Consider the following 17,521-nt stretch of genomic DNA (forward strand, 5'->3'; position numbering starts at 1 on the left):
CAGAAAGAAGGGAGTTACCTCGGAAGTGCCGAATGAAAGGTGGGAGGTAGGCTCACGCAGCAGTAGCTCAGGCGCCACATGCCTCTCAAAGCTCCGAAACTGACGCAGGCCGTCTGGGGGCAGAACATGGATCGCCGGCCGGTAGGTCGTCGGGTCGAACGGGCGCTCGCTCAGTGGTAAGAGCTCGACCCCGGGATCCATCTCGTGGTCCGGGGGAGTCCCGCCACGTGGAATGTCGTCCGCCATGTAGAGAATGATGTGAAAATGGCCCGGAAAAGGAAAACCGGGTCGGAATACGAAGAGTCAACCGGGAAGTCAACTCCCGAGAAGGTCGGAAATGGCCGGGAAGGCCGGAATGTGAAGAGGCACGGAAATGAAGAGGAAAGAGAGGGGAACAAACCCCGAAAAGGCGAGAACACCAAACGAGGCACCGAAACGAGAATGTGATCGGTCGAAAACGTCCGAAACGCGAAAAGAAACGCGAATCCGACGACGAAACGGGCGTAGAACGCGAAGAAACGGAGAAACAGGGAAGGAAAAACGCTCTAGAGAGAGAGTGTGAAGGTTTTCGGCGGTGGAGAAGTGAGGAATAGGGTTTTCAAACCCTATTTTATAACACCCAAGGTGAAAAGTCAAAACTGCCCCGCACCAGCAACTGTCTGCCGGTCGGCAATGTTTTGTGCCGGCCGGCACTTTTTTGTGCCGATAGAATTGTTTTTGTGCCGATGGCCAGCCGGTGGCCTCATCTTTCGGCCGGTGGGGTTCCCACAGCCTTGTTTAGGCCATTTGAGTTGTTTTTGGTCTTCATAGCTCAAGAAAGTGCAAGAAAGTGCATCTCCGATGCTCAACCCGCCTCCGTTCTGACCGCAGACCGTGGCTTCAGTGCGTGGCGCTCGAATTCGTGCAAGGTGTATCCTTTTTGTATCCTTTTAAATTCAAAGTTACCCCATGTGTGTGTTGCACGAGTTCATCACACTACTTCTGTGCATTGCATCGCGCTGTCGCGCGCCACACATTTGCATTGTTATGCACGTGTTACATGCGTTACAACACGCACCCCTTTGCATTGTCGTGTACATTTCTCATGCGTCATCATTGCATTTCCATTCCATGCATTGTCATACATCCCGGAATACGTGCGTTGTTGCGCATTTAAGCCCATTTACACTCCGTGTGGCCTGCGTGTCGCACTTAGCATCGCACTGTTTTGTGCATTTCGAAATTGTTCGCGCTGTTCTGCGTATCGCACTGTTTTGTGCATTTCAAAATTGCTCGCGCTATTTTGCGCATCGCACTGTTTTGTGCATTTCAAAATCAATCGCGCTGTTTTGCGCATCGCACTGTTTTGTGCATTTCGAAATTGTTCGCGCTGTTCTGCGCATCGCACTGTTTTGTGCATTTCAAACCGTCGCACTGTTTTGTGCAATTCGAATCATCGCACTGTTTTGTGCATTTCAAATCGTCACGCTGTTTTGTGCATTGCATTCCGTTGCGCGGTTTTGCGCATCTCATTACATTACCTGCGTAGACCGCATGTTTGTAATCATTTCTTTACTTGCGTAGACTGCATGTTAATTACATTACCTGCGTAGACCGCATGTTTGTAATCATCTCTTTACTTGCGTAGACCGCATGTTTAATTCCATTACCTGCGTAGACCGCATGTTTTGATTGCGTAGACCGCATGTTTAATTCCATTATCTGCGTAGACCGCATGTTTTGATTGCGTAGACCGCATGCTTAATTCCATTACCTGCGTAGACCGCATGCTTAATTTCATTACCTGCGTAGACCGCATGTTTTGATTGCGTAGACCGCATGCTTAATTCCATTACCTGCGTAGACCGCATGTTTTGATTGCGTAGACCGCATGCTTAATTCCATTACCTGCGTAGACCGCATGTTTTGATTGCGTAGACCGCATGCTTAATTCCATTACCTGCGTAGACCGCATGTTTTGATTGCGTAGACCGCATGCTTAATTCCATTACCTGCGTAGACCGCATGTTTTGATTGCGTAGACCGCATGCTTAATTCCATTACCTGCGTAGACCGCATGTTTTGATTGCGTAGACCGCATGTTTAATTCCATTACCTGCGTAGACCGCATGTTTTGATTGCGTAGACCGCATGTTTAATTCCATTACCTGCGTAGACCGCATGTTTTGATTGCGTAGACCGCATGTTTTGGTTGCGTAGACCGCATATTTAATTTCATTACCTGCGTAGACCGCATGTTTTGATTGCGTAGACCGCATATTTAATTTCATTACCTGCGTAGACCGCATGCTTAATTCCATTACCTGCGTAGACCGCATGTTTTGATTGCGTAGACCGCATGCTTAATTTCATTACCTGCGTAGACCGCATGTTTTGATTGCGTAGACCGCATGCTTAATTCCATTACCTGCGTAGACCGCATGTTTTGATTGCGTAGACCGCATGCTCAATTCCATTATCTGCGTAGACTGCATATTTTGATTGCGTAGACCGCATGCTTAGTTTCGTCACCTGCGTAGACCGCATGTTTTAATTGCGTAGACCGCTTGTTTGTTTCGTTACCTGCGTAGACCGCGTGCTTATGATCAATTTCGTCGCCTGCGTAGACCGCTTGCTCCACGTACCTATTCGTATCTTCACAGCATTGTTATGCTCTCCACTTGCTTTGCGCTGTCACGCATTTCGAGTACACCACTATTCTTGCATTGTCATGCATGTTGCTAACAATATTGTACCTGTTAAGTTTGTTTTCTTTGCAGACACGATATTGTATGTACGGTTCATTTGAAGCTGGTGCAACCAGACGAGCCGCACAGGTATTGTATCTCCCGAGTGAGACGTATTGAGAATTCCATAATTCTCTTACATCCTTTCTGCATTGTAGTGTAGTTTGGTATGCTAGCTTAAAACTGTCGCATGTTTGCTTCATTACAGCTTTCTTTGCATGATCATAAGTTATGCTCGGCTCCGTGCATTGTCTTGCATTTTGCCCCTACCTTCGGGTGCATATCTTATTTGTCTTGCATGTTTGTCTAAGTCTTCGGCCTTGTCAAAAATGGGTCGTCTCTGGGCTTTGACATTCACTCCTGTCATTGTTATGACTTTCGAGTTCTGTCAAAGAGGGGCAACTGTAGACACCCCATTTTTGACCGTCCTCAAGACTTGGACGTCACCGTTTGAACACTCGGTGATTATCCATGTTTGTGTTCGTTTGGAGTTCCCGGAGGTCTCGGCTCGCGCGCCTTGCCTCAGGATCCCCGAACTCAACCGTTTAGTGTCTGGTTTTGCACCAAACACTTGCATCTTGCCTTTGAGAGGCAAGGTGGGGTTTGTAGACCATCCCCACCCACCACCGGCAGTGGCTAGATGCCACCGGCTGGTTTTTGCTGCCACCGGCAATATAGTTTGTCGGCCGGCACTATTTGTTGCCGGTCAGCATTATTTGTTGCCGACCGGCACTCTTTTTGGCCGAAATAGCATTTTTGGGCAGCCGACCACTGTTCATCTACTTTATGGAGATATTTTGTGTCAGCTGTGATAGCTGGCACCAACTCTTCCCCCCTCCATACACGTGTATGGAGGGATTTCCCTCTAGCCAAGCTTGTTGTATAAGCTTTGCAAGAGGGAGTCCTATAAGAGAGGGGCTTTCCTCTTGGTTCTAGGTTAGAAAGTTAGAAGCAAAAACCAGCCTTTAGAGATATAGATACATATTATCTCTATACCTCTCTCTCTCTCCCTTCTTGTGTGTGTTTCTTAGCTCAAAAGGTGGTTTTTACCTTACTTTTGCACCATTGCACACACCATTACACCTTATTCCGAGATTGAGGGACTTGGGAGGTTGTTTCTTGAGTTTTTGGACTGGTTTTGATCAAAAGAAGAGGGCTAGACCATTTGTTCTTCAAGGGTTCTTCAAGGGTGAGCATCTTGCTTTTTATTCCCCAAACTTGCAATAGTTTTCTACCTATCTTGCTTGCTGTTTTAGCTCTTATGTATAACATGAAAAAGGCTCATATTTTCCTGCTCTAGCACTTTCATTAAGGTCACTTTGTGGTTTGAGTGCAAACTCACCCTTATAGGCCTTGTTTGATCCATTTTGTTGCTCCTTTCATAAGGTTTTGTTCACTTCAGTGTTTTGGTTTTTTTTAACCACTGAAAATCAGTGTATTTTAGTGTCAAAAAAGGATGGTTTGAAGTCTTGCATAGGGGAGGGACACCCCTCTCCCTTCATGGTTTGTTTCCTTGCTTATTGAGCTCAAAAGGGTAGCATGTGTGCTTGATGATCCTTGGCCTCATTTCAGAATTTTTTTAGGCATTTTAGGTCATATGCAACCTCTGTTTTTGGCCGGATTTATGCCTCCTTGCATGCTTGTAATACTTGCTTTGTATTGCTCTACTTTGCTTAGAAGTACATATCATGATTAGGCCATGATTCTTGTGTATGTTGGCTTGGTCCCATGAAGCTTTAGTATTGTTTTCCCATGCTTAAAGTTTGGTGGTTATCCATTTGATCATGCTTGACATGCTTGTTAGGGTTGCCTTGTATTTTGGCTTGAAAGCTTTGAGCACATTGACTTCTAGCATGTATGTTTGTGATTACCCTCATGATTTAACATCATCTAAGGACCACATTTTAGTCCAAGAATCATGCTTGTATGTGTGCATGCATGGCCTCTTTCATGCCTTGAGGGTGTGTCCTCTTATGCCTAGGAATGAGCCTTAGTGCATATGCTTCATGAGAGATACTTTAGCTGCCATATTAGGAGTTTTTAGGGTCTTATTTTGCATGCAAAAATTCTTTTTTTTACTTGCTTTGATCATGCCATGAGAGGTCATGTTGGTGGGGGAAAGTTGTCCCCTTTTGTGCCTTAACTTCGGGACCATAAGTTTGCTTGTTCACATGAGTTGATTGTCTATCATGTTGAGCATTTTTGGTGCTGTTTAGAGGAGAATAAAGGTCTGCACCTTTATCACTTTTAGGCCCTCTTGCATGCTTGCTTCATGTTTTTTGCATGGTTATTCCATTAAGCCTTGTAGCATATCAATCCCATGGTCAAATTGGTCCACGTTTGCATCATGTTTGTACCTTGTATGCTTGGCATCATACATTTTGTCATGTTGGTTGCATAATGTTTGTTGTGCTTTACATCTTGGTGGCATAGTGCATTTGAGCCTTATGAGCATAACATGCATTGCATTTACTCGGTTTGGGGTGTCAAACCAAGTGTGGGAATCAAGGACCATTCATACTTCAAGTGATGTAATGTGCCTCGATTCCCGGTCATCGGGACCTTTGACTCCAACTTGATAAGGCCTCGGTTTTCATTTTGTTTGTTGCATACATCCTTACAATCAGTGGCAAATTTGATCCCTTGAGCCATCATGCACCATTGATGGCTCAAAGATCGAAGGTCATGCTTCTTTGAGTTCAAAATATGATAGGAAGCATGACCATGCTTACATGTGTCCAAGAACTCCATGCCATGCACTGTCTGTTCTCTGTTTGCTGTCAAATTGTCTTCTGCAGGAAGTTTCTGCCGACCGGCACTATCTGGAGTGCCGATGAATCCAATAAAATGCCGATGGGAATTGTGAAGTGCCGGTGGTAATTCTGTCCGGCCGGCAGTGCTCTGCAGGATGCAAGGAACTTGCTCCAGTACTTTGGTAATTTTCAGAAAGATAAGGCAGTACAAACAGAGGCGACAGGGGTACAGTACGGGTTTTTCGGGCAAGACGGATTCGAGCATGCATCATTCGCGTATCCCGAGGCAGAGGCTGCGGCTACCCCTTTTCTTTCCTTCGCCACCTTTCCTTTAAATTAAATTAGAAATCTTTGTAATAATTTTATTTGTCTATTCACTACAACAAAATTTGCCTATAACCACGTTTTTGAGACAACGTTTTTTTGACAAACGCCGTGGAAAGCATAAAGTGAAATTAAAAACACGCGTTATTATCCTCTTTTAAGCACGCGTTTCGCTTTATAACGGTGCTCCGTCTCCATTTCTCTTTCCGTCTATCGTTTTTTATCTATTGTTTTCTCTCTTCGTCCTAGATCTAGGTTTTCTCTGTCTCTCCGCATACTTCTTGAGAGATTCATCAGATTCGATTTCGATTCTCGCTCTATTGTTTTCTAAATCCATCGATTCTTGAATCGATTTCGTTGAAATTTCTGCACGATTGTTTGTTTTTCTTGATTCTGACTCGGATAATTTTGCAGAGGAAGGTGAACCGGTTGATTTGCACGAACGTGAGGTTAAGAGACCGAGGAGTGAAAAAGGATCGAGATCATGGTTTGGGATCGGGACCAAGACTGGTCGAGTCGAAGCAAGATGAGGAGACGAGATCATGAATATTGGGTTTCGAGCGCGATGGCGTTGGATGCGCCCTACCTGTTGAAGCTCCTCCTAAGGTTAGTCCTCCCGTCGCTACCCTCCCTCTGGTCTCGTCCTCTCTCTCTCTCTCTTTCTCAGATTTGGTCTCAAACACATGATTTACTATCTTCCTCGCTCTTCGATCTGGCCTCTCTTCAGTCGAATTGTACTCTTTTTAATCTTTTCACTTGCTATTTTTGGTCTGCTCTCTTTTCAATAGAATCTCATTCACTTTGATCTTTCTGTTTTTCAATCTCATTATTTTCAGTTTTTTCAATCTATGTTTGTATATTGGTAGAACATATTTTTATATCTGCATTGAAACATGCTTCCTGTAGACAACAAGATACGATACAAAGACTTGGGGGATCTTCAAATGCTTTTGAGATGATTTGAGTCATCAATTATGAATATATTGTACATCTACATCTGATTTCTTTTGGTGTTTCTTTGTTTTCAGTTGAAGGGTCTTTCTTGGACAGATTCTACAAATCAAATGCAGCCATGGATCCATTAGAGGTTTTGTCTGTCTGATATTTTCATATTAAACTAAAACATTTTGATGATAGTATTTTAGTTCTTCACAACTCACATATTTGACCATACAATCTTTTGTAGCGTGCTGCATTCCTTGAAAAAAATAGGAAGATGGAAGTAGCTCATTCAGTAGCTGCTACTGCTGGTGAAACTGAGGTAAGTTTCAGTTGGTTGAATTGCAATTTAAGTAGGTTGTAATCAGCTTCACTATTTTACCATGGTCCATAGCATTTTCTTTTCAGTCATTGTCTCATATAAGACTGGTCTAAAGAGATGAATCTGATTGTCTTGTATAGATTAGGCTCATTCTAAGGAGTTGGACCCCATTTAATGGTTCCCAAACTATGAGGTCTATCAAAGGGATCCTATGGCCTGTAGAAGTAATATGCTATAGAACATGATCTTTGACATAGATTTTTGAAATATATTAATCGTTTTTTCTTGTCAGATGAAGAATGGAGAATTAAAAGAAATACGGCCAAGCGAGCAGCGTATGCAAACAAAAAGTTATCTATGGCCCATGATGAAATGAATCATCATGGTATTAGTTTATATACATAACGTACAATAGCCTCCTTATATCTTTACTACAATTTGACCTTGAAAATTAACTAGCCTTTGTTTGATTGATCATAGAAAACAGGGGAATTGTCATTCGAAGATGCATTGACTGAGCTATTTTACTGATAGTCTATATTGAAACAATATAGAAATAATTACCTCTTTTGTTTAACATTTCCTCTTTTGTTTTTTTGTTTTTTTCATTTGCGAAAGTTAGCAACCTGGGGGATTGAACCCCTTACCTCACCCTTGCAAGCACCTAAGTGCTGCCACCCATGCCACTAGGCCACAAGGAAGGTCATCGACTTTCCCCTTTTGTTTGTGTTTCTTATTGTTTCCACATCTGCTATCTTTTTGCTAAATGAACTTATGGTGTTGAATGCAGGAGTTGCCTTTTGTTGAGGCAGTCATTCTTTTAGGGATTTTTCCATTTTTAATGCTGCGTACAATTCATTGTGCAGATGTGTCTACAACTATGATATTAACACCTGGACCTGTGATTGATTTTCTTCTGGCCAATCAGAATGCACGGGAACCTCGTAATATTGACTGGGCAAAGGTAATTTATTGGTAGTTTGTTCTGTATTTTATTTTTATTATTTGTCTATTGAAATTGTAATTGTTTGGACATGTTCAGGCTAAGAAAATGCTAAAAAATATGACGGTTAAGACAAGGCACAGCAACATGGAATTTAAGATCATAGGCTTGAGTGAAAAGCCTTGCAATCAGCAATTGTAAGTGCTTTGCTTGTTTAATTGCATGGAACTTCTTATTTTGATACATTACAGTTGAAAACTTATAATGCTATTTTGTTTTATTGTTTCTCCAAGTTTTTCTTTGAAAGTGAGGAATGCTGATGGTGGATAACATTGAACTTAATTATTCTGCATTCATGCCATGCCTTGATGTTGAAACACCAAAACGGCCTAGCTATCTTCCTCGTAATAATGGAAGAGAAGTGTTCCAACTTTAGGTGGAGGGTTGCAGAAATTGATAATTCTTTTACATTCCCTATTTTGCTTAAATTCAGCAACTTTGTGAACTAATTTGGCAATTAAATTGTTCTTGTTTTATTCTTTTAAAGCAACTCTTCACCCCCATCCGAATAGAACGGTGGGCAGTTGTCAACTTCTCTGCTCGTTGTGATACAAGTCATCTTTTCCGAGAACCTAATAACTATGGAAGGAACAAGGGCATTGTAAGTACCCTGTATTTGTTTTTTTGTGATGGGTATTATTGTTTCAAGGACCGTAGACGAAGAAAATAGTGATATGTTGATCTTTGGTTGTTCTATCACCAAATGGAAATTGGATTCGTTTAGGTTGTGATTGATCTTGCTAAGGATTCGACTTAATGGTACCCCCCATCAATCAAAATCTTGGCTCCGCCACTGCTTGATTGTGTGTAAATATGTGCAGTTTGTATTTGTTCATGCATGTGAAAGTACCACTCAGGCTTGCTTCATAGTTTATACACAAGTTTTCCCAGTGGTAGTATCTTTCATGGTTGTTTTCTCATCGATATCATATTTTCTGCCCATTTGGAAGTGATTAGGAAAGTTCTAGAGGTTTCTTGTTTCGTAATTATTTAAGAAAACATTGTGAGATAATTGGAGTTTCTTGTGATCTACATATTATAAAATGTAGTCATTAAAAAAAATAATAATAATAAAAAATAATAATAATAAATTGCTTTTCTAGTTTAAGAATGATGTATTGATGAGTGTTGAACTCAGGAACCTAAGAGACCCAAGTTGTCATGGATCAACGAATCTCAACTTCTTTCCATTAATGCAGGCTCTTTGTTGCTCTTTTTGCAGGTAATGTCAAAATCTAAGAATGAATTGGGTGCATCTAAACTGGAGTAGAAAGTTCAGGTGGCCTCTAATTGATCACATCTCTACTTTTGGTATGGTCTGTTTGGCTCTTTAAAGACTGCTGTTTTTTCATGTATCCGAAGGCTACTTGATGTTTTTGTGCTAGAAATGCGTCGACGTGAAGATGTGAATATTTGGGTAGACCTGCTTGAATAGCTTCAGGTTTGAAGTATTATGGAAACTGGTTTAAGTTTTTCCTTCCCGTCTTTTCTTGATATTAAACAATTATCCCTAGCTGAGTGAACTGATGTATTGTGATTGGTGGAACTCCTTTTTGATTTGCAGTTAATATTTATCTGTTTGTGATTCTTTCATTTGTTATTTTGCGTATATGTTTTTGCTTAAATGACGTAATCAGTTTTTTGATAAGTATAGTTCTCAGGCTATATCTATTCTGTGGGTTTGTCCTTGAGCTACCTGCAACAGTTAGTCGTGTGTGAAGATATTGCTCGGAAGCAACTCATGGAGGATGACTTCTGCATGAACAGTCAGGTCTGTTTCTTTTAGGAAGAAAAGTGGTGTCCTTAATGGTGTGGGAGTATGTCCATGCCGGACACTAGATTTCTCTAAATTTAGCTTTTCCATACACACACGTCAGTGTTACAACTTACAGGACATCTACATTGGAGTCCTGCTGTATTGATTTCCCTGGTGCTTTTAATCTTTCATCAAGGGTGTAGCTAATATTATTGTTTCTACAAAAATTCTTTAGGCGTCCAACAGGTATTGATATCTCTAGTCAACACGGTTGTTGAGGATCAGAGCTTGTAGTAAATGATTGTGGACCTGAAGTTTTTGGATGGGTTTTTAATCCATGACGGTGTCAGATGATCTTATTATTATTATGTTTTAATTTTTAAGGTTAATTATTTTTCTCTCTTTATCTTTACTGCCTGAGTTGGTAATTGTAGGAGAGTAAATGATGTCCTTTAACCTGCTTGCGGCCATATACGAACATATGTCCAGTGATGTCTCTTCTGAAAAATGGTGGAGTTGGTCCGACTTCTAAGGGGAGCCTGAACCCCACCATTACAGTCCATCCTAGAAGCTTCAGAATTGGGGTGGGGTATTAAGAGAGGTAAATTTATTTTTGTATTTTCAAGAACAAAATTTTAAAAATATTTTATGATGTTTGGGAAGTCAAATGAAAAAAAATTTTAGTTATCAAAGGAATCCTAACACCATCACCACTGTCATTGACATCCTATCATCATTACCATCACTGCACCACTGACATCATCACCATCCACACTAACACTGTGTCCGGATCCTCTGCCACGGTCTCTGCAGTGCTACCAAACGACGTTGTTTTGAACATAGTTCCCTCCCCCCCTCCCTCCCCCTCTTTTCTTTTCTCTCAGTTCTGAAATCAGAGAGACGAAGAGGGACGGGTGGCGACACAGCGGCAGAGACTCCAATGGTACATTATGGCAAGGGATTGATACCCAAATTTTCACTTCTTTGAAACTGGGTGTTCTTAAATTCATAATCTAGAGTGTTTGCCGTATATGGGTTGTTAACAAATTTCAAGTATCTGGATCAAAGGCCTTGTGATTCAGAGGTTTAAGTCCTTAAAGGGTTGATTAAATTTTTGGTTTCCACTTGTAAATTTTAATTTGATTTTTTAAATGAAAATAGTGATATGTTGTTTTTTGTTGTTGAGTTGGGACAAGGTTTTGTCCAGTTCAGTCAGTCAAAGCACGACAAGCATGTAATGAACAATTTTTTTTTTATAAAATAGAAAAGAATGCAGCTGCAAGCAAAAAATCTGTAATAATGGAAAGAGTAGTAACCCATTGATTTAAAGTGATATAGGTTGAGTTTTCTGCTTTTCTTTCTATCCTTTTTTTTTTGTGTGTGCAAATTTTGTTTTAGAAATTTGAACAAATCAACAAAAATTATAGATTTGTCTATATGAAATACATATACATTTAAAAAAATGTCCTAAATTCTGCACTCTCTTCCTGTGCCCAAGTCTTACTTTATTAGAATTTGCTATTTCAGTATGTCCGTGTCATTTTGATGTGTTTTATGTTGCTATTGTAACATGGATTCACATCATGCACCTGTCATTCTTTCTTTATTTTTCATCTTTTGCAGCTTTACCAACCTTTACTTTCTAGTGAAATTGATTTGTCTTCTTGGGAGTTTGTATTTTGGCTTTTATCTTTAATCTAGCAGCTTGTTTACATTGTTTATCGTCTTATTATTTATTTTCTAGTAATGTTATGCTTTCTTGATCCATGCAGAAGAGTTTCTCATTTGCAGTGAGAGATTCACTGATTAATGTTGGTCCTATAAAGGACTTCTCTTATGGTTTAAGGATTAATGCTGATTCAAATGCGGTGGGAATTTCTAAGCAAAGTAATTATGAACTGGTTGGTTTCTGTTTCTTCAAACTTGATGCTAATAATAAGGTTTAGGGCATTAATTTGATCATGCTTCTACTGTCTGGTTATACATGTTATTGAGTACAGTTGCTGTTAAATGCTATTATTTGAAACTCTTTTCTTAAATTATTATATTTTGCTTCTTATTAATCCATACTGGACTGACATTCCTAAAGCAGCAAATCATACAATTCTAATGGTTTATTGCTTTGTACATTTGTAATATGGTAACCTTTCTTACTTATCAAGAAAAAAAAAATGGTAGCCTTTGTTGTTTTCATTTGGGTGTACTTTTCAGGTGTGCTGTTCTAGTCATGGTAAGAATGGTGCTCTCTGCGTGCTTCAACAGTCAATTCGGCCAGAAATGATGACTCAGGTATGTCCTGATACTATAGTTTGATGTACTTGATGAATACTTTGTCTCCTATTTTGGTGTTTTGGTCCTTTTTCACCCCTCGTATATACTTTTAATAACAGTTAAGGTGGATCGTTTCTAGATATTTACCTTTATTTAACCAGTTTATTTACTTTTGAATAGTCTCCTCAATTTTAGATAAAGTAATGTGCCTATGGCAAAAATAATTATATATAAAATAATTTTAGATTTGTTTAATCAGTTTATTTACTTTTGAATTTATATATAAAATAATGTGCCTATGGCAAGATTTATTATTTTAAATCGTTTATTAAAATGACATTTAATTACATAACTATAAATGTTACATAATTCTGATAAAAATTTCGTAAGAATTAAAATTTCGTTTATTAAAATGACATGTATAATTGCAATATTATATGCAGTAGCAGATTAGGTAATTTACAGAAGTGTCTCTTTGGTTTTGTGTTTATTTCCATGAAAGACTTAATATATTATATTTCTAATCCTAGATTTTTCAACTGCAAAATAGTTATCTGAGTTTGGACAGAAACTTCTTACTTTGTTTGCAATTTGAATACACCTTATGTCTTTGAGTGAGTGACATCATGGAATTTATTGGCACATTGTCTGCAAGAAAATGTAACATTAATTACACAGGATAGAGTGTAGAAATTTCTTTCTATGACTATAGTGGTGGAGCTTGTTCGAGATACTAGTGCACTAACTACCTTGTACTATGTTCCTAAAGAGGAGATATCATGCTAGGAGCATTGGATCATAACTGAGATCTGAGTTTGGGTTGTTAATTCTCTCTCTCTCTCTCTCTAAGTTAAAATGGTTCATAGGCAACTATCTAGTCTGCACTTAGAATTGCTTTACCAAATGTCTGTTTGGTTATTTGACATCACCTTTACTCTGAATGTTGAATGATTCTTCTTTGACTTGGCATTAACTTCTGTATGAAAACAGGAAGGAGGAACAAAGGAAGACATTGAACGGCTGCCCAAATACAAATTCCGGAGGATTGGTGACTTTGAGAAACAAAATGGGGAGATTCAAGAATCTTTTGGAGGAATAATTACAAAATGTGATACTGATTCACCAATTGAACATGTTCTTCCCCCAGAAAATGCTGTAAGTTTCCTAATTCAATCAAGACATTCTTTCATGAACTCTGAAATGAAAATTAAGAAAGTTCTGAAAAAACATGCTTAAGAACTTGCCACATTCCCTTTTTACAACTACATCATTTTCATGAAGGTTATGACTTGCATTCAATCCTCAGACATGAAGATTGATTCTGCACTAATTTGATAGTGTAGATATAGTGTGATAACTAATAGCCCTTATCATTATGGGAATTTTTTTTTTTGTTGGCTCTTTTATTGCTTCTGAAAAAGAAAAAGGAAAAAAGAGGCGCAAATTATCATTGTAAAATTTTGTTGTTCCTTGGTATCTTCAATCACACTGAAAATAAATAATAAACATTTCTGAATTTGGGACTTGTTTATTGTCGGGTCATTAATATTTCATTTGCATGCTATGTATAAAAAGATGTTGTTTGTTAACATGTGTCTTTATGGCACGTGTTAAGATGGCTTCCCCTAAAAAACTACCTTGTTCATTTCAGATGGTTCCTATTGGTAACCAATTTCTTCCTTGTTTAATTTTATAAAGATTGTATGTGGTGTAGGTACAAGCAGACTTGATCAGTATTCTCATGGAGAAAATGGAGATTTTGACCTTAGGTTTGCACTAAACAACAACATGGCAACCATGGGGGGCTGATTTGAAGAAAATTCAAACTGTTTGACAGTATATGATTGAGATTTGGAAAGTTGTAGGGTTAAATCTCCAAGGAGATGAACTAGAATTTTTATGATCTTTAATTTGGCATTGTAATTCAAATTTGAGCCAATCTATGTTCTTTTATATTAATTATTAGTTAATTCTCAATCTCTGTTCCTAGTTAAATATATATAAATTCTCAGTTAATTTTCAATTTCTATTCCTAGTGAAATTCTCAATTAATTGGGCTGTGTTCTTAAAAAATTAAAAAAATAAAAAAGACTTCTTTTTGAAAAAAAAATCTCATTAAATGATGTCATCATGACATCGCATCAGTGGCAAGGATTAAAAATAAAAATAGATGGCGTTTTTTAAAAAACGTCGCTGAATGATGTCACCATTACATCATTAACGGAAAAGTAAGTGGCTGTTAAACTTTTTGCGACGTTTTAAAAAACGCCGTCATATCTTTTTAGCGACGCTTTTGAAACGCTGCTAAGCTATTGCGACGGCCGTATCTTCGACGAAAATATTAAACGTCGCAAAATTCTATCGTGGCGTTTTTCAAGCCTATAGCGGCGTTTTTGAAACGCCGCTAAAAGTCAAATTTCTTGCAGTGATTATTTGGGACTGTAATATTAATTCGGACTCTCTGAGTGAGGGTAAACATGTAATAAGTGTGGGTGAGTGTGTGTATGTCTTCCAATCCCCATTTCTTTCTTCCCTTTTATTTACCTGCTTATGATGGTAGATTAGGGCATTTTTGAAATTAGCATACCTTATGATATGCATGCGTGCATTCCTGCATTTGTTGACATGCACCGGGCTCGGTACATCATACTAACCGCATTCGTATTTTCAAATTTCAAAATTGAATACATGAATCAGTTGGTTGCATATCGTATGCCATATTTAGGTTAACCGAGCCTAACTAAAATTGCATCTTGTATGTGTTGCATTAGGCAAAATAACATGAACTAGGACATGCACATTTGCTAACTAGTTTATTGTTTTGGCACGGAGTACAATGTAAGTGGTTATGCTTCAGCATCCAACATGTATGTGAATGTTGCCATAATAAGTATGCTTGCCATGCGGCTAAGTGTTTACATGAGATAAATTGCTTGAATGCCTGTGGGTGGAGGTCAAATTGCTTCAATTGGGATAATGCATTAAAACTGTGAATTTTAAAGCCCACTAGATAGTGGCAAAACCATCTTTTCTAAAAGCCCACTTGAGGGTGGCAAAACCTGCATTTTAGCCTACTTGCGAGTAGCAAACCATTTTCAAAACAAACATGAAATGTTTTGTTCCAATTTAGGCGACTTGGTCTATACTTGTTTGCGGTGCGCATAACATAGTAATTCTAGGCTAATAACCGGAATAAGAACACATAAAGTTTTCAAAATCAGATATCATGGTTAGTAGAGGCCGGTCTTCGGACCGGGCGAAAGGGGGTGCTCATAGCTGACCTTCCCCGATCATACCCAAGCTCCCGAGCCGAGACAACTCCGGTGATGACGGACATGTGGCCTTCGGCACCGAGTCAGGGTTTCCTAAATTCCCCCATTTTAAAATATTTAGGTGGCGACTCTGTATCTGGCAAAGCAGTCCATGTTTGGCACTACTTTTTCAAAAATCTGTTTCTCAAAACGATTTGCCAGATTTGGACTCTTTGGTTCAGATTAAGAACCGTGACACAAATCGAGTCCGAACTGTGGTAACCCCAAATGAACGGAACGGGACTTAACCCTCCCGGGGCGTTCGGGGGACGTCCACACACGCCCTCTGTTTGTGCATGCTATCTCATTTTCTATTTGTCTCAGGCTCCGGAGGGTCTAGTGTCCGGCTGACCGAGGTTGCCCAAGGCTTGAAAGAGGGCAAGAGCTGTATTGTCATGATTCTGGCTGAGACGTTGATGGGCTTAGACGCCTTTTATCGTCATGAGACGACCAGATTAGCATGGAGTCCACTACTACTACAGGTAATGTTTCCCACCCAATCTCACGCATGCATTGCTCACATCACTCGGCCCTCAAGCTTGGTCTTTTCTCACAAAGCCCTATTCTCACTTTTCTCTCCTCGTACATCTCTCTATTCTTTATTCTCTCATTTTTCATCCCTTCCCAGGTATGGTTGATGGACAAACTGCAGGTTGTGGACTCTTGCCCAACATATTCAGCTCGCGGCTACTTCTTCCGGCACCGTCTAGTCAATGCCCTGGATGAGGGATGGTGGTTCGCTTAGATGTGTCGCTTGTCCGCAGACTGTATTGCTTGGCGGTGTCCTTGGCTGAGTCTTCCGGCAATGAGTTACAACATGTCCCGGCACACTGGGATTCAATTGGTTGGTCTCATTCACTGTGTATTCTACTTCCCATTTCGGATTCGACGCCAATTCGGCCATGATCAGACCTGCCCGCCAGAGGGGATAGAGTATCCTGCTGCATTTCCAGCCCGAGGCGCACAGCTTGCTCGGCAGGCCATCGCGTGGAGGACGAGAGAACTCTTGGCCCCCGCTCCCACTTTCAGTTATACTTTGTCTGACGAGTGCGTGGATTGGCTCAATGAAGAGGCACAGATTGGGCCCAGCTTGGCATCAGAGGCTTCGACCAGCTCTAGGAGGGAGCACAGGAGCACCTGACTTGACTATGCCCCGGATTTATTGCTTTATTAGTACTTTCAAGTTTTCTTTATGAATGTAATAAAAAGCAACTTCGATTGTATGCAAGAGCAGGAGAACTCTGTTTTGAAATCAATGAAATTGAAGGTTGTGGTACTGAAAATTTTCCGCTTTGGTCCAAAAATGGTCTTAGTTGTAAGAAGATTAATTTGAACAAAGTCAACTTTTATTAAAACTTTTCAGAATCATTTTCGATATGGATCAGAACTGGACACACCTGAGATCTGTCTCTGAGATGTACAACCCCGGATCCCTGCAACTGGAAAGTTGCCCCTAGTCTGAAGAGCATTGCAGCACTGCGCAGCAACGGAAAGTTGCCCCTAGTCTGAAGAGCACTGCACCGGAGATCATAACCGAACCCTTGAATGCTGAATAGACAAAGATGACCGAGATGATCAAATGGACAAAGTTGATCGGGGAAAAGGGTTATGGCTGAACTCCAGGATGAAGTTGCCTACGTATCCCAAAGATGGGAATCAAGCCTTACGTAGTTCAGGCTTAGGTTCACTCGGGTATTTTCACTCTCCTTTTGCGCTCTACCTTTTGCCAAAGCCGCCCTTTGCGGGTTTTCAGCCTTGCGAGCTCGGTTTTTATATTTTCTAATTTTTTGTGCTCTAACTTTTGCCTAGGTCGCCCTTTCGGGTTTTCGACCTAGCGAGCCTCTCAAGGGTAATATTTCTTCAACTTGTCCATGTTGATCGGTTGGGAGAATTCCAGGCCATCTAGGTCCATCAGAACCACAGCTCCACCTGACCAGATAGCTTTGATGATGTAGGGACCCGTCCAATTGGGTCTGAACTTGCCCCTTGGGTCGTGGATGGGAGCTCGGTTGTCTTTGAGCACCAAATCCCCTTCTTTTAGATTCCTGGACTTAACCTTCTTGTTGAAAGCCCGGGCAATTCTGCGCTGATAACTTTGAACATGGTACAGTGCTTT

General features: G+C 40.2%; 2 protein-coding genes across 4 annotated transcripts; both read left to right on the plus strand.

Moving 5' to 3' along the window:
• Positions 1-6,038: 6,038 nt before the first annotated feature.
• LOC114295657 (protein argonaute 4A-like) lies at positions 6,039-12,113 on the plus strand. 3 transcript variants are annotated; one of them, XR_014356539.1, is made up of 7 exons: positions 6,039-6,409; positions 6,832-6,890; positions 6,990-7,064; positions 7,931-8,028; positions 8,107-8,204; positions 8,555-8,668; positions 8,792-8,834. XR_014356539.1 is itself a non-coding variant. In XM_082908882.1 (4 exons), exons 1-3 carry the CDS (start codon positions 7,849-7,851, stop codon positions 9,335-9,337), a joined length of 342 nt encoding a protein of 113 aa, XP_082765008.1. In that variant the 5' UTR covers positions 7,773-7,848; the 3' UTR covers positions 9,338-10,424; positions 11,596-12,113. The 3 variants fall into 3 exon arrangements, 1 of the variants encoding a protein (XP_082765008.1); XR_014356538.1 differs by having other exon boundaries at positions 8,107-8,668; XM_082908882.1 differs by lacking the exons at positions 6,039-6,409; positions 6,832-6,890; positions 6,990-7,064; positions 8,107-8,204; positions 8,792-8,834 and adding exons at positions 9,290-10,424; positions 11,596-12,113 and having other exon boundaries at positions 7,773-8,028.
• LOC145813453 (uncharacterized) lies at positions 11,036-14,071 on the plus strand. The gene is made up of 4 exons (XM_082908881.1): positions 11,036-11,724; positions 12,035-12,112; positions 13,085-13,249; positions 13,809-14,071. Exons 1-4 carry the CDS (start codon positions 11,590-11,592, stop codon positions 13,872-13,874), a joined length of 444 nt encoding a protein of 147 aa, XP_082765007.1. The 5' UTR covers positions 11,036-11,589; the 3' UTR covers positions 13,875-14,071.
• The last annotated feature ends 3,450 nt before the right edge of the window (positions 14,072-17,521 follow it).

This window comes from Camellia sinensis, chromosome 15, assembly GCF_055761805.1.
Source record: "Camellia sinensis isolate YWXY chromosome 15, ASM5576180v1, whole genome shotgun sequence".
Lineage (NCBI taxonomy): Eukaryota > Viridiplantae > Streptophyta > Magnoliopsida > Ericales > Theaceae > Camellia > Camellia sinensis.

Excerpts from the sequence above, each read along its gene's own strand:
- LOC145813453 (XM_082908881.1), top strand. The coding sequence starts at position 11,590 with ATGCAGAAGAGTTTCTCATTTGCAGTGAGAGATTCACTGATTAATGTT. Across the intron at positions 11,725-12,034 it reads AGCAAAGTAATTATGAACTG|GTGTGCTGTTCTAGTCATGG; the intron begins GTTGGTTTCTGT and ends TGTACTTTTCAG. Across the intron at positions 12,113-13,084 it reads GGCCAGAAATGATGACTCAG|GAAGGAGGAACAAAGGAAGA; the intron begins GTATGTCCTGAT and ends GTATGAAAACAG.
- LOC114295657 (XM_082908882.1), top strand. The coding sequence starts at position 7,849 with ATGCAGGAGTTGCCTTTTGTTGAGGCAGTCATTCTTTTAGGGATTTTT. Across the intron at positions 8,029-8,554 it reads GTAATATTGACTGGGCAAAG|CAACTCTTCACCCCCATCCG; the intron begins GTAATTTATTGG and ends ATTCTTTTAAAG. Across the intron at positions 8,669-9,289 it reads ATGGAAGGAACAAGGGCATT|GTAATGTCAAAATCTAAGAA; the intron begins GTAAGTACCCTG and ends CTCTTTTTGCAG.